The 22,856-nt window shown below is 41.0% G+C and overlaps 1 protein-coding gene across 1 annotated transcript in view; it reads left to right on the top strand.

The window, feature by feature from the left end:
* LOC129096831 (chromodomain-helicase-DNA-binding protein 4-like) overlaps positions 1-20,303 on the top strand; it is a 32,455-nt gene extending 12,152 nt beyond the window's left edge. The window contains 35 exon segments of the mRNA XM_054605509.1: positions 518-687; positions 1,452-1,685; positions 2,569-2,772; positions 2,859-3,067; positions 3,629-3,760; positions 3,860-3,959; positions 5,061-5,104; positions 5,106-5,250; positions 6,530-6,730; positions 6,828-6,965; positions 7,381-7,502; positions 7,893-8,066; positions 8,989-9,130; positions 9,245-9,376; positions 9,791-9,908; positions 10,015-10,139; positions 10,383-10,475; positions 10,765-10,912; positions 10,994-11,169; positions 11,261-11,450; positions 12,126-12,215; positions 12,467-12,558; positions 12,664-12,797; positions 13,206-13,350; positions 14,290-14,392; positions 14,395-14,457; positions 14,593-14,714; positions 14,821-15,091; positions 16,248-16,313; positions 16,487-16,699; positions 16,816-16,924; positions 17,044-17,176; positions 18,301-18,496; positions 19,701-19,876; positions 19,965-20,303. Of these exon segments, the coding sequence (XP_054461484.1) occupies positions 518-687; positions 1,452-1,685; positions 2,569-2,772; positions 2,859-3,067; positions 3,629-3,760; positions 3,860-3,959; positions 5,061-5,104; positions 5,106-5,250; positions 6,530-6,730; positions 6,828-6,965; positions 7,381-7,502; positions 7,893-8,066; positions 8,989-9,130; positions 9,245-9,376; positions 9,791-9,908; positions 10,015-10,139; positions 10,383-10,475; positions 10,765-10,912; positions 10,994-11,169; positions 11,261-11,450; positions 12,126-12,215; positions 12,467-12,558; positions 12,664-12,797; positions 13,206-13,350; positions 14,290-14,392; positions 14,395-14,457; positions 14,593-14,714; positions 14,821-15,091; positions 16,248-16,313; positions 16,487-16,699; positions 16,816-16,924; positions 17,044-17,176; positions 18,301-18,496; positions 19,701-19,876; positions 19,965-19,979 (4,925 nt within the window). The 3' untranslated portion in view covers positions 19,980-20,303.
* Positions 20,304-22,856: the final 2,553 nt, after the last annotated feature.

Genomic DNA, 22,856 nt, shown 5'->3' with positions numbered 1-22,856 from the left:
TGCAGCCGCTTGCAGGACGTAACAGATGAAATCAGATCGGCAGCTGAAAGAGGTCGACAAGTTCTCAGCGTGAAACGGCTGCAAAAATCAGCCTGTAAATCCTCTTTACGGCAGCTTTTGGTGTTTAGTTGAGTCTCTAAAAAGGCTTTTAATGCAAACATTTAACGATTTAAATCTGGCGTTTTGGAAAGAAACACAATATGGTTTGTGTGTATTTTGGCAAAAAGCCCCCCCGTTAAAAAGTTTAATGCTTATCCTTAATATCTTCGGTTTAAAGATCAGTTCTATGCGTTGAAATTAATGTTTACATTTTCACTTTGATTTTCAGTTTGTTGGTGTTACTGAGAAAATGTGTCGTTGAAAGGGGGGGAAGTGACTCACCCAGTGTATTTTTTTTTTTTTTTTTCCTCTCTCAAACAACATCAACACTCTGCAGAATGTCTTTAAATGCACTTCCTGTGTCTCGGGGGTTAATGTGTGGTGTTCAGTTTTAACTCCTTTTTCAACTTTGGATCAGAAGCAGAGGACGGGGACGGCTATGAGACGGACCACCAGGACTACTGCGAGGTCTGCCAGCAGGGAGGAGAGATCATCCTGTGTGACACCTGTCCCAGAGCGTACCACATGGTCTGCCTGGACCCCGACATGGAGAAGGCCCCCGAGGGCACCTGGAGCTGCCCGCACTGTGTAAGCAACATGCTGACACTCTTATTCCTGATACTTAAAGAAAAACAACTACGGAGAGTCAGAGCTGATGTATAATCATGGTTCCTCTACGAGTCCCAAAACTACAACAAACTCAATCCAAGCATCCGAGTGTCATCTGTAAAAAGAGACTCAAGATAAAGAGTAGAACGATTCAGCAGACAGTTTCTGCAGGTTTGAACAGGAACTTTGTGTATTTTTAAGTAAAGCAAAATAACATTTCTTTCATATTTATTACTCACCCCGTTTACATTGAATTCTTGAAGAAAACTTTGCTTTTCTCTCTCATGCCTCCATGGTGAGCAAAGAATCCAAGCATTTAGAAAAATCTTGGTGAATTGCAGGAAATAGGGTCTGCCTTTTTTAAAAAACAGCAAAACTACATCCAAACATTTGTTTACAAACTCTCTCAAACCTTGTGCAGAATTGTCCAAATCTCATTTATAAGCATGAATTGCTTACTATTTAAGAAACGCATGCATCTTTGTCCAAAAACCTCACTATTTAAAACACTTTCCCACCAAAAGTCTCACCCTTCTGCAGTTGTCAGAAACATTGTTTCAGCAAAGATGCATTTTTTTTAATGAAATAGAGATGCTTTGTTCCCTGTGGATGCATGAGAGAGAAAAACAAAGGAATAGGAGTTGAGTAACTAATATAGAAATGATCATTTTGTGGGTTTAGTATTACTTTAGAGAGCTCGGTTCTAGATATAAAACACCTTTTTTCTTTTCCCTTCTTTCCAGGAGAAGGAGGGCATCCAGTGGGAGGCCAGGGAGGAGGTCTCCGAAGGCGAGGAGGACACCCCCGAGCCCTGCGACATGGAGGAGGATGACCACCACATGGAGTTCTGCAGGGTGTGCAAAGACGGAGGAGAGCTGCTGTGCTGCGACTCGTGCCCGTCGTCGTACCACATCCACTGCCTCAACCCGCCGCTCCCCGAGATCCCCAACGGAGAGTGGATCTGCCCCCGCTGCACGGTGAGTCCGCGGGGGTCAAATGTGGGAGACGGATGTGACGTTTGACCCGCCAGAGTAGAGAAAGCTTTTATTCATTGATCCAGAGGATATTTATGCTGTTTCTGCCCGACTGTTGGAGGGTGTTTCTGTAGCTGTTGAGGTCAGCGAGGCCTGATGAGTGATTTTAAAAAAGAAAACGGTTTCATTCAAGAAACAGACGCAGAAATACAATCAGCGATTCTCTCTGTGTAACCATAGAAACATGGAGCTGTTTTATAGAAATGATCAGACATATTTTAGCATTAAAAATTATTTGTAGAGCTAAAGTAATCTACAGGAAATTAAGTTGATTTATCAAACAATTAATTATTAGAAAACGTTTAATCATAAAATCATTAGTTGCGTCCTGAAAAGTATTTTCATTATCAAGCAATCTGCTTATTATACCTTGATTTATTGTTTCTATCTCACCAAAAGTATCCAATTTACAAGTTAAAGGGACAAATAAGCATTTTATCAAAATGCTTGACAATTAATATTTCATCATCATTATCTAGATATAAAACTTTAAGTGTGCAAGACATAACATTCTTTCTTTGTCTTTTGTCTAAATAAACTTAATTGTGTTATTTTTTATCTTACTCTAGCTATTCAGTTTACAGGTCATTAATTTAGACAATTAATATTTTTTTAAATGTATTTCAGATGTCGGTGGAAAGTTTCTGGAGAAGTTTTAGTATTTTTCCTCATTGTCCAGATATAAAACGTTATGTCTTGCACACTTTACACCAACACATCCTTCTGGTTATCTTTGTCTGATAATCTGGATAAAAAACAAAAAGGATAAACACTATCTTCTTAACTCTATAATATTAATATATGTATTTCTCTTTCCTCCCCCCAGTGTCTCCCCATGAAGGGGAAGGTCCAGAAGATCCTGACGTGGCGGTGGGGCGACGCTCCAGCACCGACGCCGGTCCCCCGTCCTCCAGACCTCCCGGCCGACTCCCCCGACCCCAAACCGCTGGCGGGTCGACCGGAGAGGGAATTCTTCGCCAAGTGGTCCAACATGTCGTACTGGCACTGCTCCTGGGTCTCGGAGCTCCAGGTGTGTAAAACAAACTGACCCCCTTGTTTCTCTTATGCTCCACTAGACCTCCCCCTCTCTTTAACCGTCCTCCTCCTTCGTTCCAGCTGGAGCTCCACTGTCAGGTGATGTTCAGGAACTACCAGAGGAAGAACGACATGGACGACCCGCCGCCCATCGACTTCGTAGAGGGCGAGGAGGACAAGAGCGTGAAGAGGAGGAACAAGGACCCCATGTACGCACAGCTGGAGGAGAAGTACCTCCGCTTTGGCATCAAGTTCGAGTGGCTGATGATCCACCGCATCATCAACCACAGGTGAGAATACACACAAACAAGTTCTTCAATTACAGTTCTTTCTATTAAAAGAATACTACAAATAAAGTAAAAGCCAAAGTGAAACTGCTTCAGGATTTTTATCAGAATACAACAAATGTCTAAGACTCTAAAGGAGTTGTTAAAAAACTTACTTTGAAAAGAAGAAACACTCCTTTCTTTAATTTGATTATTTATTTAACCTTTTATCTCACGAGGAAAGTCGCTTTGAATTTGATCCATCCCCTTTTTTAAGAGCAATATTAATTTAATTCACAAGCAGTCTTTAACAAAAGTGACCTGTTTCTGAAAGTTGTTTTTTTCCCAGCTCTTATCAAATATTTAAATTATTTGCTAGTACATTTACTAGCCATTGCTGTATGAGTTACTTTATCAGAGAAATGCTACATATATTAAAGAAAACATAAGAAATACAGCCTTGTTTTTTCTCTAAAACTCCATTCAACGCTACAAATCTCTACTTAGACGTGTAATATTTCAGATATCTGTGTCATGAATCATCTGCCGAATACGAAAAATAACTTTTTAAATATTATTTTCCAGTGTGGACAGAAAGAATAACATCCACTACCTGATCAAGTGGAGAGAGCTGGCGTACGACCAGGCCACCTGGGAGGCCGACGACATGGACGTACCGGACTTTGACACCTTCAAGGTTCAGTACTGGAACCACAGGTGAGACTACACCTTTATTTTTAAAGCTGCAACATGATACAGATGTGCACTCTTACACCAACATGTCTTTACTTCACTAACTGAGCGCGTTTGTTCCAGAGAGCTGATGATGGGAGACGAAGGGAAACCGGGGAAGAAGATCAAGGTGAAGGGACGAGTGAAGCGACCAGACAGACCTCCAGAGAACCCCGTGATAGACGTAAGTCCACATGATCTCAACGTTTAACTTCCTGTTTTAGAGGATCAGCTGTTCAGCATTTGGCTCAAAACTAAAACTGGAGACAGTGATACTCTCCTTTGAAACCCCAAACGGAGGACATTTCTGCTGCAGTTCTTAATCCTCTGAACCCCAAAAACCTGCCGACGAGATGGAAAAGCAGGTTTTCTTCAAACAATTGACGAAAACCACAAGTTTATTACAACCAGAAGCTGTAAAAACTTCATTATTGTTTACGATCTCGCCCCAAACAAACCATTTACTCTAACTAGATACTTTAAAAAGATTAAACTCTGTGCTCCTCAGCATAACTACGACAGTCATGTGACTAAATAAAAACGGCTTGCTATCTGACAAAACAACTGTTTTGTTACTACCGATAGTGGATTAAGAAACCGATTTGCAAATGTTCTATTTATTGTCTAGGATTCCTTCTGTTGAGCGTCATGTTTCATTGTTAAATTAAAAAACCATTAATGTTGTTGAAAATTCCAAAAGTGAGAAAGATGAAGTGTTCTTTAATTTCTTCAATGGATAGTTAATAATAATACATTGGTTTTGTATGGTGCTTTTAAAAGGTCCTCAAAGACACAAATAAGCAAATAAAATAGAAGCAAATACATTACATAACCGTAGTAGCGTCACATGTTAAAAGCAGATTAATATAAGTGAGTTTTGAAAGAGGGGAGTTTAGGGGGAATGTCTGAGGAGGGCTGGATTATTTGGAAAAAGGAAACGCCACATTTTTAAGTATGTTAAAGCGACAATCATCGGCATCTATCGGAGCCGAATTAGCGATAAAACTTTGAAAAACGTCTTTATCGGTCGACTTTTAGTTCAGTGTAACTCAGGAATATGTTGCACACGTTTCCTGACAATAAATAAACAGTTTTACACCATAAACAGTATTAAGTGAAATTAAATTCAATAAAATCAATTTTGTGCTGTTTGCATTTTAGGATCTGAAAGATTTTTTACTTAAAAGTGCTTCCTAAGTAACTTTAACTCGACTTGTCTTCACATAACGTCCCAGCGTCCTTGTAGCTGATCTGTTCTTACAAACTTTCGTCTTCTGTCCCACAGCCGACCATAAAGTTCGATCGTCAGCCGGACTACCTGGACAGCACGGGGGACGCTGCACCCCTACCAGCTGGAGGGGCTCAACTGGCTGCGGTTCTCCTGGGCTCAGGGCACCGACACCATCCTGGCCGACGAGATGGGTCTCGGCAAGACGGTCCAGACCGCCGTCTTCCTCTACTCGCTCTACAAAGAGGTGGGTTGGCTGTGGCATGCTGGGATATGTTGTAAAAGTCTGTGTTTTATTCTCTCTTTTGTGGTAAAAATGCTTTTGATATTTCAATTATCAACCGGTTTGTTGGAGCTCAGCAATTAAAGTTACTCTTTTTACTTAAAAATTGCTCCTTTTATATGATTTTAATTGAATTATTTTCATATTTACTTTAAGATAATTCATTTTAAATGCATATTTTTGGCTCCTCAGTAACAGTTGAGCCTCTCAGTGTGTAGCTGTCCTCCTATTGGCCAGGAGACATCCAGCCATTTTGTATAAGTCAGGTGAAATCTGACGACATTAAGTTCAATCTCAGAACAGTAAATGTTCTCAGACGTCGGTCATGTGAGCGGCTGCTGCCCCCTAAAGGAGGGAGGCCAGAATACACTTCCTGCCAGGAGCAGCAGGAGATCTTCTGCAGCATTTTTAGACTTGATTTTAGGATTTATTTTTATACCACATTTAATTTTTCTATGAAGATATCTCTCTCTGTATCATATGCTTTTTTTTTTTTGTTTACTGTTTTTCATGCGATCAAGTTGAGAACTGTGGGAGAAGCTACACAATGACTTTAATTCATGACACAGTTTGTCAAGTTTTCAGTTTCTTATGTGTAATCATTGTACAGAAAATGAATCTGGAAGTAGTTTGATATTCAAATAATGCTTAAATTATTTGTTTTTGAGTGGAATTGCCAAACATTGACCCACTCCAACGTCTCAAATGTAATTATTTTGCAGGTTTTCTTTGTTTTCTCTGGTAGTATATTGAATATATTTGAGGTTTTGACAGACAACAATGTTTGAAAGCGTCATCTTTGTCTCTTGGGTAATGATGGGTGTTTTTTTGCTTTTTCAAAATATATATATATAAACAAAAGGAATTGTCCATTAATCAAGAAAATAATCATCTGATTAGTTGTTATAATCAATCGTATCTCTAGGTGAATTCAGTTGTAGGATCCAGTCTGTAAAAATAAAATCCCTCTTGCATAAATCAGTATTTATTAAGTTATTCTTGGGATCATTACATTCATTTGCGCCATTGATATTTTGGCCAACAGGTTAATGTCTCAAAAACATGTTATTTTATTAGGAGAGATGATTCTCTACGTTTTTATTATTTTCCCCCGTTTATTCGTAAATTTCTGCTCTACTAATTTCAGTTCTTATTGGTTTGAAACGCGAATCAAACATTGATTTCTTTGCTGTAATTCTGAAATGATTGGAGTTGAACTGACCTCCTCTCTCTCCGTCTTCAGGGCCACTCTAAGGGGCCGTTCCTGGTCAGCGCGCCGCTCTCCACCATCATCAACTGGGAGAGGGAGTTTGAGATGTGGGCCCCCGACATCTACGTGGTGACCTACGTCGGAGACAAAGACAGCAGAGCCGTCATCCGAGAGAACGAGTTCTCCTTCGAGGACAACGCCATCCGAGGGGGGAAGAAGGCCTCCAGGATGAGGGTGAGAGGAGACGAGAATGAAGAACGCTCCTAAAACAAAATGAATTGAACAGACGAAAGGAGTGACATCTTGTTTGTGTTGCTTTTCCTCCCGGCAGAAAGACTCGTCGGTCAAGTTCCACGTCCTGCTGACCTCCTACGAGCTGATCACCATCGACATGGCGATCCTGGGCTCCATAGACTGGGCCTGCCTGGTGGTGGACGAGGCCCACAGACTGAAAAACAACCAGTCCAAGGTACGGACACGCATGTAGACACACAGGGTCTGTTAGTTAAAGGTTAGGGGCGATTTATGAAGAGTTATCAAATAGATTTGAAGGTACTTTTTCTTGAAAGGCCCCCTGTAAAGCTGTTATCTGAATCATTCCACCTGTGTTTTTTCATCAGATCATGATAGAAGATAAAATCTAACATGAAATCAGTTTGACTTAAATGACAGAATCATTTGTTTAGCTAGGCTAGATTGACTGAAATGTTCAATATAATCTGAAAAAAGGGATATTTGACAAAAACAGGACAGCTTTTCAGATAGAACGGTTACATTTTTTTGAATAAAACGGTTCTAAAGGTGTCTGAATTGGAAGCTTGTGCAGACAATCGTCACTGAAGCTGACACTGTTGTTCTTTGTTGTTGTTTCTTTCCTGCTGTAGTTTTTCCGGGTGTTGAACAACTACCCTCTGCAGCACAAACTGCTGCTGACTGGAACTCCTCTGCAGAACAACCTGGAGGAGCTTTTCCACCTGCTCAACTTCCTCACACCTGAGCGGTTCAGGTAGGTCGTCAGACTCTGCTGTGTAACGCTTTACCTTTTTTATATGAGGGACATTTTTAGATCCCTCACCTCAGCACAGAGGCTTTCCTTCAGGTTTAAGGTCATGATGTATGAGCCAGAAGTGGATGTTTTGTTTTGCAAGTCTTGTACCTCTAAATCATTATAAATGCTAATAATCTTGCAGGAATTAGTAGATGTTTGCATCTGAGTTAGCAGATGATCTCGAGGGTTAAAAATATCCTGAAAGATTAAAATTAGCTTAGAAAATGTTTAAAATAAATAAAGAAGTATGCAAAGGTTTTGCAAATTTCACAAAACCAAAACATTCTGCCGCCTGCTGACCGCTACAGTGGAGAAAGTAAGTCTCACCTGTCTGTGTCTGGTTTGCAGTAAACTGGAGATCTTCCTGGAGGAGTTCGCCGACATCGCAAAGGAGGACCAGATCAAGAAGCTGCACGACATGCTGGGTCCGCACATGCTCAGGAGGCTGAAGGCCGACGTCTTCAAACACATGCCCTCCAAGACGGAGCTCATCGTCAGAGTGGAGCTCAGTCCGCTGCAGAAGTGAGTCTTGTCTTTTACGTTTAGCTTATGCTCCTCTAAAAAAGTACGGCGCAGGTGCTCATCCAGGCTCTGGTCATCTCCCGCCTGGACTACTGCAACTCACTACTTGCCGGAGCCCCGGCGTCGGCCATCAGACCTCTGGAGCTTGTCCAGAAAGCTGCAGCACGTCTGGTGTTCAATCGCCCCAAGTTCTCTCACACAACTTCCCTTCTCCGTTCTCTACACTGGCTCCCTGTAAGAGCATCCAGTTACAGACTCTGGTGCTAGCCTACAGGGCAGTGAAAGGAACAGCTCCTTCCTATCTCCAGGCCTTGGTCAAGCCCTACACCCCCGCCCGACCACTCCTCTCTGCTGCCTCGGGGCGATTGGTTGCCCCGTCGCTCAGAGGTCCCTGCGGCCGATCCACCCGGTCACAGCTTTTTCTGTCCTGACCCCTCAGTGGAGGAATGAACTCCCCACTGACGTCAGGACAGCAGAGTCGCTGCCCATCTTTAACCTCACCTCTTCATGAAGTACTACCCTGAGCCTTCCTCGTAGCACTTATTGTATTCGTATTAGTTGTTGCACTTACTGTATTCGTATCAGTTCGCTGCACTTATTGAATTCGTATTCGTTTACTGCACTTATCCTATTCGTAGTAGTTTGTAGCACTTATTATATTCGTATTAGTCTGTTGCAATTATTGTTTTCGTAGTAATCTGCCTCTGCACTATACTTTTGCTCTGGTTTATGCTTTAAGATGCTTGTTTAAGAAAGGAGATGCACTTATGACTTCTGGTGACTAGTAGTTCTCTTGAATACCTATGTTGAATACACTTCCTGTAAGTCGCTTTGGATAAAAGCGTCTGCTAAATGACTGTAATGTAATGTAATGTACGTTTTGAGCGAGAAAAGACTAAACGTGTGTGTCGTCTGCTTGCAGGAAGTACTACAAATTCATCCTGACGAAAAACTTTGAGGCTCTGAACACCAAAGGAGGAGGAAACCAGGTTTCTCTGCTCAACGTCGTCATGGACCTCAAGAAATGCTGCAACCACCCCTACCTCTTCCCCACGGCTGCTATTGTACGAACCAAACCATGTTCCTGTTTATAAGATCTAATAATTAATATATTGAAGACAATCAGTCATTTCAAAACTTACGAAACCTAAAATGTTTAATTGGTCGCTCACAAACAGGAAGCTCCAAAGATGCCCAACGGGATGTACGATGGGAACTCTCTCACAAAGGCTGCTGGGAAACTGACGTTGCTGCAGAAGATGATGAGGAAGCTGTATGACGGAGGACACAGAGTGCTCATCTTCTCTCAGGTAAGACACCAGATCTTTATCATTAGTAGCTGACTTTTATTTGGTCCTCATGCTCCTATATTCTTTCTCTTTATAGTTAATCTTTCTCTAACTTTTACCACTTAAAATATACGTTTCTTTTTTTACTATTATGCATTTTCTCTTTGAAGTCGGAGTTGATCCTGTAAAATATCACCTTTTTTAAAAATAAAATAAAAACTAACTGGGGGGTTTATTTACGGATACTTTAATTGTACAAAACATTGTAAAAAATCATAGAAACACTTTCAGGTGCAGACTCTGCCGGAAACTTACAAAACTATTTTAGTATTTTCAGTTGCAACGAGAAGAATTTAACTGTAAAAAATTAGCTTCAAATGCCAGAAATTGCAATATCATTTCCTAACAAACCGTCTCCTCCGTGTTTTGCTGCAGATGACCAAGATGTTGGACTTGCTCGAGGACTTCCTGGAGAACGAGGGCTACAAGTACGAGAGGATCGATGGAGGGATCACTGGAGGGATGAGACAGGAAGCTATCGATCGCTTCAACGGTGAGACAGAGACTTCAGCTTTTCTTTCTTTTTTTAAATCTTTCCACCCTTCAGACAAATTAAAACTCTTAACTTCATAAATGCATTCCTCCATTCTCTCCATCAGCTCCCGGAGCTCCTCAGTTCGCTTTCCTGCTGTCAACGAGGGCCGGAGGTCTGGGTATCAACCTGGCCACCGCCGACACCGTCGTCATCTACGACTCTGACTGGAACCCCCACAACGACATCCAGGTACAGCAGGACTCCTGATTCTTCATCCACTTCTACTCTTTAAGTTGTTTGTGAACTTTTGAGGAAATCTTCAAAACATCTTTGCTGAGTTTTTAACATTTCTCTGTCTATTTGTATTTTAATAGTAAAGGTGGAGTTTGTTCCCTCTGATGTTCATAAAGAACTTCCAGTTTCACTTTTTTTATTTATCTTATCATAATGAAATACTTTAACAGTTCACAACTCCTCTTCCTGTGTTTTCAGGCCTTCAGCAGAGCTCATCGTATCGGTCAGAACAGGAAGGTGATGATCTACCGCTTCGTCACCAAGGCCTCTGTGGAGGAGAGGATTACTCAGGTAAACGGGACAGGTGCAACACCACGTTTAGACAATGTCTTCTGTCGACCGCTGTCAAGAGAGTGTTGACATACAGATGCTTAAATCTGGCTGCTGTTTTGTGCAAGCGACTACCAAAGAAAAACAATTATATCACACTTTCTAATTTTGCCGAAAGATTGGGACAAAACCTTTAGACACATATTATTATCATGTAGATAGCTGGTGAAAAAGCAAAACTTACCTGTGATTAGCAGATGAAAATGCCTGACATGGTAACAAACAACAAATGTCTCTTTCTGTTGTCCAGGTTGCCAAGAAAAAGATGATGCTGACTCACTTGGTGGTCCGACCTGGTCTCGGATCCAAGACGGGCTCCATGTCCAAACAGGAACTGGACGACATCCTCAAGTTTGGAACGGAGCAGCTCTTCAAGGACGAGTTGGATAGTATATCAGGTGAGAGTTCAAATGCAACGCGGAGAGGAGAGGCTCAGTATATTAAGAAGTGAGATGTTTTTAACACGACTCGATGTTCAGGTGAGATCAGGAACAAGGAGGAGGACAGCAGCGTCATTCACTACGACGACAAGGCCATCGACTGTCTGCTGGACAGAAACCAGGACGCCACCGACGACAGGGAGCTGCAGAGCATGAACGAGTACCTGAGCTCCTTCAAGGTGGCTCAGTACGTGGTCAAAGACGAGGAGGAGGAGGTGAGCGCCCGTGGAGTGGAGATGAGAGCGTCAAAATCTGAATCTGCTTAATGTTTCTAGTCTTAACTAACCGTCTTTTTTTCTCGCTCAGGAGGAGGAGGTGCAGAGGGAGATCATCAAGCAGGAGGAGAGCGTGGATCCGGACTACTGGGAGAAGCTGCTGCGTCACCATTACGAGCAGCAGCAGGAGGATCTAGCTCGCAACCTGGGCAAAGGCAAACGTATCCGCAAGCAGGTCAACTACAACGACGGGTCTCAAGAAGACAGAGGTAAGAATGGAGGTAATATGGCATTTTTTTTACTCGTAACTTTCAGATTGTTTAAAAGTATGTCTGTGTTGTCTGTTGCCCCCCGTCCACATTCCCTGATGCTAGGGTGCGCTTGCAGCGGGTGTTATTATTTTATTTTATTTAAAGATTTTTAATATTATTCTTTTTTAAATTTAATAAACTCTTTATTTATTTTAATTTAATAATATATTTAGTGTTTTAATTCAATTAGATTTTCTTTATTATTATTATTATTATTATTATTATTTATTGTTTGCTCCCAGACCCCTCCAATAGGGTGGTTGAGTCATGAGACTGCATTACCCACAATGCAAAGCACTGCCATGATCTCAGGCCATTTAGCTTGAGGAAAATGCCGGAGCCGCCCACACACTGAGGGGAAAACACAATTTATGACACAACAGCAGAGTCATTTTTTAGATCATTATACATAAACAGGAAAGACACATTTATAGCAGAAGTTTTAGATCTTTCTAGTGAGGAGATATATTCAGTTTAGGGTATTTTTTTTATTTTAACCACTGACCGCAGAATTATGAAAGGAGAGAAAAGTTCAAACCCCGCTGTGTGTGAATGTGGTGTGAATGTTGAATTTGTAAAAATATCTTGCCCAAGTCTTTCTAGACTTTTTTATTAAAAATCTTTCTCCTCGTTTTTATCTCAAAGCTGATTGGCAGGACGACCAGTCTGACGGCCAATCAGATTACTCGGTGGCGTCCGAGGAGGGAGACGAGGACTTTGATGAGCGAACAGAAGGTACGAACCATTATCTGTTTATGTCTAAAGAGAATATGAACAGTATATATATATATATATATGTTAAGCTTATGTTTAAGATGTTTTGCACAAACTTATTTCTCTTCTGATGCTCCTAAACCATAAAATAAACGTATAAACAAACCAGTAAAAGACAGAAAACCAGTTGTATCACATGTTTTATATACAAAAAAATCTATATAATTGATGTCATTATGTATTTAATCACCACATCTGCTTTATTTCTGCAGCCAACTCTCGGAGGCCGAGCAGGAAGGGCTTAAGGAACGACAAAGACAAACCGCTGCCCCCCCTGCTGGCCAGGGTGGGAGGCAACATCGAGGTAGGACCATTTGTTATCCCTTCTTAACTACACTTGGATTCCCTCACCCCCTGTGTTTTAAAAGTATCTGTGAATGAACCCAATGTCTGTCTGCCGGTTCCCCAGGTGTTGGGTTTCAACTCTCGGCAGAGGAAGGCCTTCCTGAACGCAGTGATGCGTTATGGGATGCCGCCCCAAGACGCCTTCACCACCCAGTGGCTGGTCCGAGACCTGCGAGGGAAATCTGAGAAAGAGTTCAAGTAAGAAACGACTTCTCCAAAAACACATGAGCGCTCCTAGTTAGAATGTCAGTATCACTTAAAATACCAATTAAAGACTTTAAAATATGAGTTTATATTTATTAGGAGAGAATATGGATCATATTTCAATACAGACTTCTCTTTAAATCATCAAACCCTTTCTTGTTTCTTTGTTTTTCATGGTTTTAATGTAATTATTACCAGTTTAAAATCTTTTTTTTTTGCATTTTTGTTTATTTAAATGAATATGTGGAAATTAAATATCATAAAATGACTATGTTGTATCCTGCAGATCCTTAAGAAAATGACATTTATTATCAGCTATAAGTTTCTTTTATCTTTCTACATATTTCAACTTCCCCAGTATCTTTCATGTATTAACCCTTCCTTCTCTGGTCCTCCTCTCAGGGCGTACGTCTCTCTGTTCATGCGTCACCTCTGCGAGCCCGGAGCCGACGGGGCCGAGACCTTCGCCGACGGCGTCCCCAGAGAAGGGTTGTCGCGGCAACACGTCCTCACCCGCATCGGTGTCATGTCGCTCATTCGCAAGAAGGTAACATAAAAAAAAAAGCGCAGCTCTGTGCTTTCTACTTTGTCTGACTTTTACTGAAGTTATTTGAATCAGAGAGAGAACAAAGATGGTAGCCGTGTTTCTATCAAATGTTTTTATTTGCATTTTGAAGTAAAGAGTAGAAAAGCTGTGTGGAAACTACGTAATGAACATATAAAGTGATATAGGCCACGTTTCATGTTGTCTAGAGACAAAGACAATATAAATATATACCAGCTGACATGAAATAAACATTTAAACTTTCCCAATTTAAAGCAAGTTCCTGAACACCTCCTTCATTTTTCTCTCGTATATGAGTTGGATGACAAGCATATATATTTTGGTTTCAACTCTGTTTACTGGTGGATTACAGACAATTGTAGCTTAAAGCACCAACTTCTGACTAAATGACTCTGTAGCTGAGTTTTGATGGAAACGCGTGTAATTCACAATTATTTTTGCGGCATTTCAAAAGGTTCCCTTAAAATTGGCTTGACAATCGAGTGGAAACACGGCTAGTAAAAGACTGTCTTCATTCACTGGCTTATAAAAAAGATTTTAAAATTAAGGATTTAATGAAGAAACTTTCTTTGTTGCAAAATGATGTTCACAAAGTCCAAACTTGGTTTGAGCACCAAGCATGTTTGATGTAAACACAGAGTCCTCCCCTCTTGTCCCATACAATAACCTTCTGCTCTATTATGAACTCCTATGTAGGTTGAGTAGGTTTTTAAGTCGTTCAGTTGCTGGACTTTATTAGCCATAAAGGGAAATTGATTTTGAAGTGTAGGTACGAGATGTAGAACATATGGTTGAACTAAACAACAAAAAAAGCTGGTGAATTGTGTTTCACATCTTAAACGGACATCTTCAGAAGGTTTGGTGGTCGTGTTTTAAGTCAGGAGTCGTCCTCATGTCGCCGCTGTGCTCCTCGTGTTCCAGGTTCAGGAGTTCGAGCACGTGAACGGTCAGTGGTCGATGCCCTGGATGGCCGAGCTGGAGGAAAGCAAGAAGGCAGCCGCCGCGGCCGCCGCCGCTCTGCCCGACTCCCCGGGAAAACCCCGTCCACCGGCACCCCCGCCGACACGCAGCCCAACACGCCCGCTCCGGGTAACACACACACACACACACACACACACACACACACACACACACACACACACACACACACACACACTCACACTCTCTGTACTCAATGTAGAGTTAAATGAACACAACATGATAAATGAATGTTTGTCTTAGTAGTTGATGACTCGGCCTCAAAGAACGAGGAGTCGGTGAAGGATGCAGAGAAGGATGTGGAGGAGGTGAAGAAAGAGGGCGAGACGGAGAAGAACGGCAAAGAGCCGGCAAACGCCAGCAACGAGGTAAAGACACGATGCGTTTGAGTGACGTGGTTTAAAGTAGCATCCTTTTACATCCTCTATATTCTATAAGTATTTACATTTTGTTTCACTCTGCGTCTCCTCCCAGGTGATCGCCATCCCAGACGACGACGAGAAAAGTCCGCTGGCGGAGCAGGAGAGCAAGAAGAACGGGGAGGAGCCGATGGAGACGGACAAACCGAGCAACGGTGACGCCGAGAGCGTGAAGGAGAAGGAGGGCGAGAAGGAAAAGGAGAAAGGAGGGGAGAAGGAAGCAGAGAGCGAGATGAAGAGTCCAGAGGGAGGAGAGGAAACAAAGTCACCAGCAGAGGCCAAGACGGAGGGGTCAGAGGTCAAACCTGAAGACACAGAAGTCAAAGGTAAAACTGTTATAAACTTTCTCACGGTTTGCATCACCTGTTAACACAATTTGACATTAAAGAATAAATACTTGACATACTTGCAAAAACATACACTATAAATCAAAAAATGCAGCTACAATAGAATAATGGTTTATGTAAAGTAACGGAATACAACATTCAAAACAAAAGCACTTTAAAACAGGTGCAGCAATGATTTCATAAGGTGTGACTTTCTCATTTTTAAGTCGTCCTATAAAGATCCTTTTAACTGATCTTCACATGATCTTATGATGTAAATATACATTATTTTAAAGGCATAATGAGTATGATTTTCCTGGAAAGCGATATAAAGACTGGATTGTCTTATTTTCTTGTTCTTGGTGTCAACTTCTATAAAACAAAATGTAGCAACAGTAAGCATCCAAGAGGAAGCTACGACTATAGCAGGAGCATCACCGAAAAAACTGATGAGGTGAAACGCCAAGCTGACACAGCGCGTTCCAAAACAAGAGTGAATCTGCTGTTCTCTTTGAGTAACCATCGTTGGGCCGACTTTGAATATCCAACACATCCTCCTCATTCTGCCTTTAATGACTCTAGACTTACTTTTTCCAACTTCCTCCGTTGGTCGCACCAGCACATGATTTAATCACACCTTTTTTTTTTTTCTTCTTCACATGCTCTGTTGGTTTCTTCCTGCCGGCACTTTAATCATCAGAGTCTGAAACTCCCTCCCTTCTAAAAATAATTCTCTATACACCACAACATGACCTTGTTGTTGTCAAAACCTAGTTTTTAGGGTATTTCCTCCAAGGTTTATTTTAGACTTCAGTTTAACAAATTGCGAGCTCCGTCTTCTTCTCTCGGGCTGAAAGAAAACAGCTGACATTTTAGCTCACACAATCACAAAAAATGGTTTTAAGATCGCCTCTTCCTCAGCATGTTTTGAACAGAAATTTTAGGGATTCAAATCTCCTGATTGAGTCAAAGCTGTGATGAAGAACTTGATCTAGTAGTTCATATATTGTCTCTGATAGAAACTTGAATACAGTGGCTGTGTGTCTTGACTGTAATCTGCAAAAGTAGCTGTTAAAAGTTTTTCTGTTAAGATCTTTAAAGTTGCCGTTTCTTTATTTTCTCCATATTTATTGTTTTATTTTCTCGTGTTTTGCAGCAGAAGAAAAGAAAGATGAGAAGACAGAAACAATGGACACCACTCCTTCTGCAGATGAGAAGAAAGGTACCAAACCCTGATTCCTTTTTTGATATTTCACACAGGACCAACTTTATAAATGGGGACGTTAAACCTTTTTTTTTTTTACGATGTTCCTCATGGAATATGATCCTCAGTAGGCCGTCAGGTTTATCTTCATCTCTTTCCTAATGCATGTTTATTCATGTGTTGTCCTGCAGATCTGAAGGAGGAGAAGGAGCCTGCGAAGGCCGAGGAGGCGACCAAACTGCAGAACGGAGACGGCAGCAAGGAGAGCGGAGCGTCAGCTGCCACTGTCTCTGCTGCCTCCACGCCCACGCCAGCTGCCTCCGCCGCCGCCGGAGCCGCCAGCGAGGAGAAGAAGAAGGCCAAGACCCGCTTCATGTTCAACATCGCTGACGGAGGGTTCACAGGTACGCAAACACACACTAACACACACACACACACACACACACACACACACACACACACACACATAGAATCATAAACAGTCGTGTTCATTTTCTAATCCTCATCTCTCCGTTTCCAGAGCTCCACTCTTTGTGGCAGAACGAGGAGCGCGCTGCCACGGTAACCAAGAAAACCAACGAGATCTGGCACCGTCGCCACGACTACTGGCTGCTGGCCGGCATCATACAGTATCCTTTTTTTACCTGCGATTGGCTCTCAGATCTCTTTAGGTTGATGTGATGGTGAATTGTTATTATTATGGGATACAGAGATGTAGTTGTTGCCCCTTGACCCCGCCTCCTCTCAGACACGGTTACGCTCGCTGGCAGGACATCCAGAACGACGTGAAGTTCGCCATCCTCAACGAGCCTTTCAAGGGAGAGATGAACCGAGGAAACTTCCTGGAAATCAAGAATAAGTTCCTCGCCAGGAGGTTCAAGGTAGGATTCTCTAATCCAAGCTTTCTCTATCTAAACCGTTCTCTAAAGGGCTAGTTCAGATGTTTTGTGTGGTTCTATGAGGTTCTGCTCCATAATCAGTGTATTTCTACAGTAGATAGAATTTTGAGAAACAATCAATATCAGTTTAAATATACGCTATATTCAGAATATGTTCACCTCTTGACCTTGCTGTCAGGCAGCTCTATCTGTCGGGAAACGAGGCCGTTATCTGCATTTTTCAAAGACACCAGACTCCATTGATAAAAAAACTCTAATTTTGAATCGCAGAACACAGAAGTTGCTGGATTTCTGCTGCTTCTATCCGTTATTTTGTTTGTGTCACACGTGTGACTTTGGTGAATCCAAACTAACCCTTTCAAACAAAACTATCCGAACGATCCCTTTAATTCAATTATCAGGTCATAACTCCCCTATTTTTCTTTTTGTTATGGCTCTGTGGGCTTAGTGTTGATTAAATTGAATATTGTTTTAAGAATGTAGGAGTTATTGTTTTGTTTATTTGTATTTTAATACATACGTGAAAGTAATTGGATGGAAATTGTGATTTTAAAACTACCATCTACAGCACAAGCACTGCAGTTGAACTGTGTTTTTAACTCTGGTGCAGCTCATTTGCATTTACACATATTGCTCTTTTACTTCAGATTTGTGCAAGAATTTTGCATTTTTCTGACATTTACTGTCAAAACAGCGAACAGTTTCCCAGATTACTCAAAATATAGTTCCCTGCTTCAAGGACATAAACTACCTCTAAAGGTTTTGTGTATTTTGGCTAAAATCTAAAAGCAAAGAACCTTAAATACGTTGTAATTTTACATATAAATTGTGTTTTAACTGCTGTAGCTTCCTGCAAACATCAGTCCCACATAACTGCAACAACAGGCGTGAAAAATTACAAAAGTATGCCCTGTTAGATAAAGGAACGGCTTCTCTTATAGTTGGTATCCATAATGCTGCAGGACGGACAAAATGAAGCAGTAAACAGAAGAAGAAAAGTTGTTTTATACTTTATTTAATATCAATCTTACTGATACTTTCCGATCCACCCATGCCGATCAGAGTCGGTGAACTTGTAATAAGACATGTTGTTTCCTCTCCTCCAGCTGTTGGAGCAGGCGCTGGTGATCGAGGAGCAGCTGCGTCGGGCCGCCTACCTCAACATGTCCGAGGACCCTTCCCACCCCTCCATGGCCCTCAACACACGCTTCAGCGAGGTGGAGTGTCTGGCCGAGTCCCACCAGCACCTCAGCAAGGAGTCCATGTCCGGGAACAAACCGGCCAACGCCGTCCTGCACAAAGGTGAGAGACGGAGCGGGAAGTCTGGGGTTTTTAATACGCAGAGATAACGTTTTAAAGCTGCATTCTCTCTCCTGTCCACCAGGGGGCGACTCCTCTGGTTGTATAGAAGTCTATGAGAAAATGACTCTACTTCTCTCTTGATTTATTCCCTCAGTAAACATTGTAAACATGAGTTTATGGTCTCAATCTCTAGTTTCAAGTCTTCTTCAATACAGCATGATGTTCATTTAGTAAATGATGCTCCATTTAGAGTCAAACAGACCATAAAGCAGGGGATGCTTTAGGGTGGGGCTAGAGACGTATACGGCGTCTCTACGTCACTCCTCCGTCTCTACGTCACTCCTCCGTCTACCAAATATGTTAACTTACATTTCTCGGTTGCCACCTCTTTACTAAACATTGTAAATCTTCCACCTTCACAAGTAGAAGTGATCTAAAACATCTAGACAGAACCTCCCAGAATGCATTATGGTCTGGGTCTGTATGGGAGAATTACTCGTTCACTGGAAGGTCTCTCGTTGGCGCTTTGGCTGCAGAATAATAGTTTTGAAAATGTGATGTGAACCTCTTGATTAACAAATACATTTGACATATTCTACATGTCTTCGTATCGCCAGACATTGTACACTAGTTCCGTTATTTATTATTTTTCTCTTCCCGTGAAACTCTCCCCTCCACTCTTAAAATAGTGGCATCAAGTATGTTGTCATGGCAACACATCACCTGAGCTTCAGACGATTCTGTCTTATATGAGGCAAAGTTATGATTTTAAAGTTTTGGTTTAAATTCGGCTTAAAGAAGTTTCCTTCTTTATAATTTAGATGAAGATGTTCTTTAGAGACGCTTTTCTCTCCTGACAATAACAATGTTTTTCTTAATCTACACTATTATTACTTATTACATTTGTTGACTAGTGTTGCTACTCATTTATTACAATTTTCTTTAATTATTTAACGAAGACAAATGTCTCCTTTATCCAGTTTTATGTTCCGTTAAATAAGTAAAAGTGAGTACGAGCTTATCTTCTCAATGAGAGCAGAACAATAAAACATGAGGTGAAGAGAAAATCTAAAGCAAAGGTAGGAAATCATAAACCGTTTTTATGAGCAATAAAACTTAGCATAAAATAAACCCTGAGCTAAAATACACAACCATAAAGAGGACTATATATCTTATTTCTTTATTTCACCACTCCCTCTCTCAGTGCTGAAGCAGCTGGAGGAGTTGCTGAGCGACATGAAGGCGGACGTCACCCGCCTCCCGGCAACCATCGCCCGGATACCGCCGGTTGCCGTGCGACTCCAGATGTCCGAGAGGAACATCCTGAGCCGGCTGGCGAGTCGAGGACCGGAGACACAGACACAGTCACAGACACAACAGGTACGGAGCTGATCAATCAGCATGTTTTCATAAATATTTAACTGTTCCTTCAATATTTTATGATTAAAACTTTCTTTTCCTCCTCCAGATGTCACAGCAGTAGACTGAAACCTCTGCGCTTTACCTCGATAAAACCAACCCCCCTGCCTCACCTCGACATTCCTGATTGGTGCACAGCAGAATGACGGACAGCGCGCTCAAGCTTGAAGCCACGCCCAGTTCACTCCCCCTCTCCCCCCTCCCCCTAAAACAGACTTTAAACAGAGTTTTTCTGGAGGATCGAATCCCTTCCCCAAAAGTTTGAGGCTGTGGACAGAAAAGCTATTTTATTTTTTTTCCTCCTTTTTTCAATTTCTGTATTAATATTATTGATATAATGTTATTATGATGGTTTTTTGGGACCTAAATAAAAAAATGTAATAAAGAATTTGTCTGTGGTCAGTTGGGGAGAAGAGACGGGCTACTTTTACAAATGTACTTCTGATGTCGTTTAATTTATGCACTTAGATCATTTTACATTATGTAAGAAAAGTGAGTTTAAAAACTCAAATATCAGACAGTAGTTTGGTGAAGACAGAGCTCCTATAGTCATCTGTTACATAAACTCCTATGTGTTTAGTTTCAGGTGTAATTTCTGTTTTTGTTTTGTAAAGAATTCATCTTTCCATTAAGAAAAATGGGAACAGTTGTTGAATTTTGGATCACAGGGTTTTAAAGGAGTTTCAACACATTTCAAGCTTCATTCAATCTGAAATGAAACTAAAATCTTCAGGTTTAAGTGGATTTAAAGTTCCTGCATATGTTAATGACGAATTGACTGAAAATATGTGACATTTTGTTTTGTTTTATGTACCCTTTTCTGCAGGTGATATTTTCCAAACACTTTTCCAGACAGCAGCTCTATCAAACTTTTCCTAAAAGCATTTGAAGACTCACTCGTACATGTTTTAGGCTAAGATGCTAAGATGTCTTCCAAAATGAGCTTGAACACTCTTCCTGGTTCTCTTTTCTTTTCTGCCTCAGACGAGTTGAAACACAGTTCCTGACGACAGACTTGTTGTGCACAATATGTCTTCATAGTATACAGTTTTTGAAGTTTGTATCAAGAAGAATACATGTGTACTTTACCTTTTTATTATAACAGAAGTATTACTTCCTTTAAAACCCAAGAGCTGCTGAGTATTAGTATTTATACAAAGCAGCTTTTTTAATCAATACTGTTCTATATTGATATGTGTCACCACTGGAGGTAGATAAGGGAATTAACATGTTTTAAAAACTCTTAGAGAAAGGTCAAGAATACCACGTTTCTGTTCTGCAAAGTTTATTTGAATTCACAGACAAAATCATAACATCAATGCTTGAAATCTTAAAATGTCAAATGTAAAGTTCATCACTTTTCCCAACCTTTTGAAGTCCAGCAGAACTGAGAAAGCCCTGATGCTGATCGTCACTTCAGGTTTAAATGTAATAGATTATTTTTACATTTTAAATAATATCTACAGACTCGACATTTTCCTTCAGAAAATTCCTCAAAAATATACAGACGAGTCACGGAAACATTCAAACACAAAACACGAGTCGGGTCGGATCACGAGACGATAAAAACAGGAATGTTGCAGCATCACAACTGTTACAATACAAACAAAATAGTTCCCTTTGCATTTGCCCCAAAGTGGAAATACTTCAACAGCAGTACCGGCGCTGACAGCAAGGGGGCAGCTTTCCTGAACAAAAACTGTACGAGTACAATACAGAGGGACAAAGAGGACTAAAAAGAAAGCAGGAGTCAAATAACTATGGTATAAAATACACAAGCAACTTAACGTTCAATGTGATCAATTTAGAAATAGTAATATTACACATTAATTGGATTATTTTGTTAGTATTACGAGTGAAGCAGGTTTTCTGTCCTAATCTGATGCATTCTTCTTTTCACAAACTCTCAATCTAGATCCTCTAGACGTCATTTTAATTTCTTATAATTTGAAGAAAACTTTGTCTATATCGTTGAAATCTTAATTTCTAATGTGAAATATCTCCTGTTCTGTCTTCTTCTGCATAAGCAAAACACAAAGAAAGAAAGGAACATTTAATAGGCGGGATGACTCAACAGTTACTCCACCAGCTGCTTAGATTTTGAATCTCTAAAACTCTATTTTCGTTCTATTTAGGAACAATAATCTTCACCAGCGACTTGCAGAAACTTGTATAACAACTCTCTTTTACGAAGACCAACTGAAGTTTGCATTTTGTACTGGAAGTTAATAAATCCAGGTCACATATCACTTCCTGTCCCTTTAATTCGGCCTGGAAGGGTTTCTCTTATCTATTTTCTGCAGCCAAATTTCATATTCAAATCCCTTTTTGAGGGGATGGAAAAGTGTTCTACCTATTCAACATGTACAAGAAGGCCAGAGAGCATTTGTCTTGGTGCATGATATAGAAGATGCTTTGTGTATCATGCAAAACCAAGAGATGTAAATTAACTTCTAATTATTAAACTTTTTCCTGATTCATTTAACCCCAAAAAAAGAACAACATCCAAACAGGATTCCTGCCTGGATAGATGTTTTCCTGAGAGGAGCTGGGATGAAGAAAGGAGGCACTGGAGCACGTTACAGACCGAGCATGAAGGTTTAAGATGAAGAAGAGGAGCAGGAGGAGGACGAGGAGAGGCTGGATGTTTTGGCTCGGCGGCGTTGGTGCAGACTCGTCCTGTGACTCGTGTGTCCGTCCCTGAAGACCAGCTCAGTAGAAGAAATACACTGAGGAGGGAGAGCGGAGAAGTTCATGTCTACAAAGAAACATCTCCGGATGAAGGTCATGTGATATGATAGAAAGCTCCAGAAGAGCTACTAGTGGTGAGTTGTTATTAACTCACCACCTAAAAACTACAGTTTTTAAAGCACTTCTTTCCAGTGTTTCTCACTTTGTTCTGATGGTGTTACGAGACAAAAGAACTGAGAATTAACAGAAA

Source organism: Anoplopoma fimbria, chromosome 10 (genome assembly GCF_027596085.1).
Source record: "Anoplopoma fimbria isolate UVic2021 breed Golden Eagle Sablefish chromosome 10, Afim_UVic_2022, whole genome shotgun sequence".
NCBI lineage: Eukaryota > Metazoa > Chordata > Actinopteri > Perciformes > Anoplopomatidae > Anoplopoma > Anoplopoma fimbria.
This window is presented reverse-complemented; position numbering and strand designations above follow the sequence as displayed.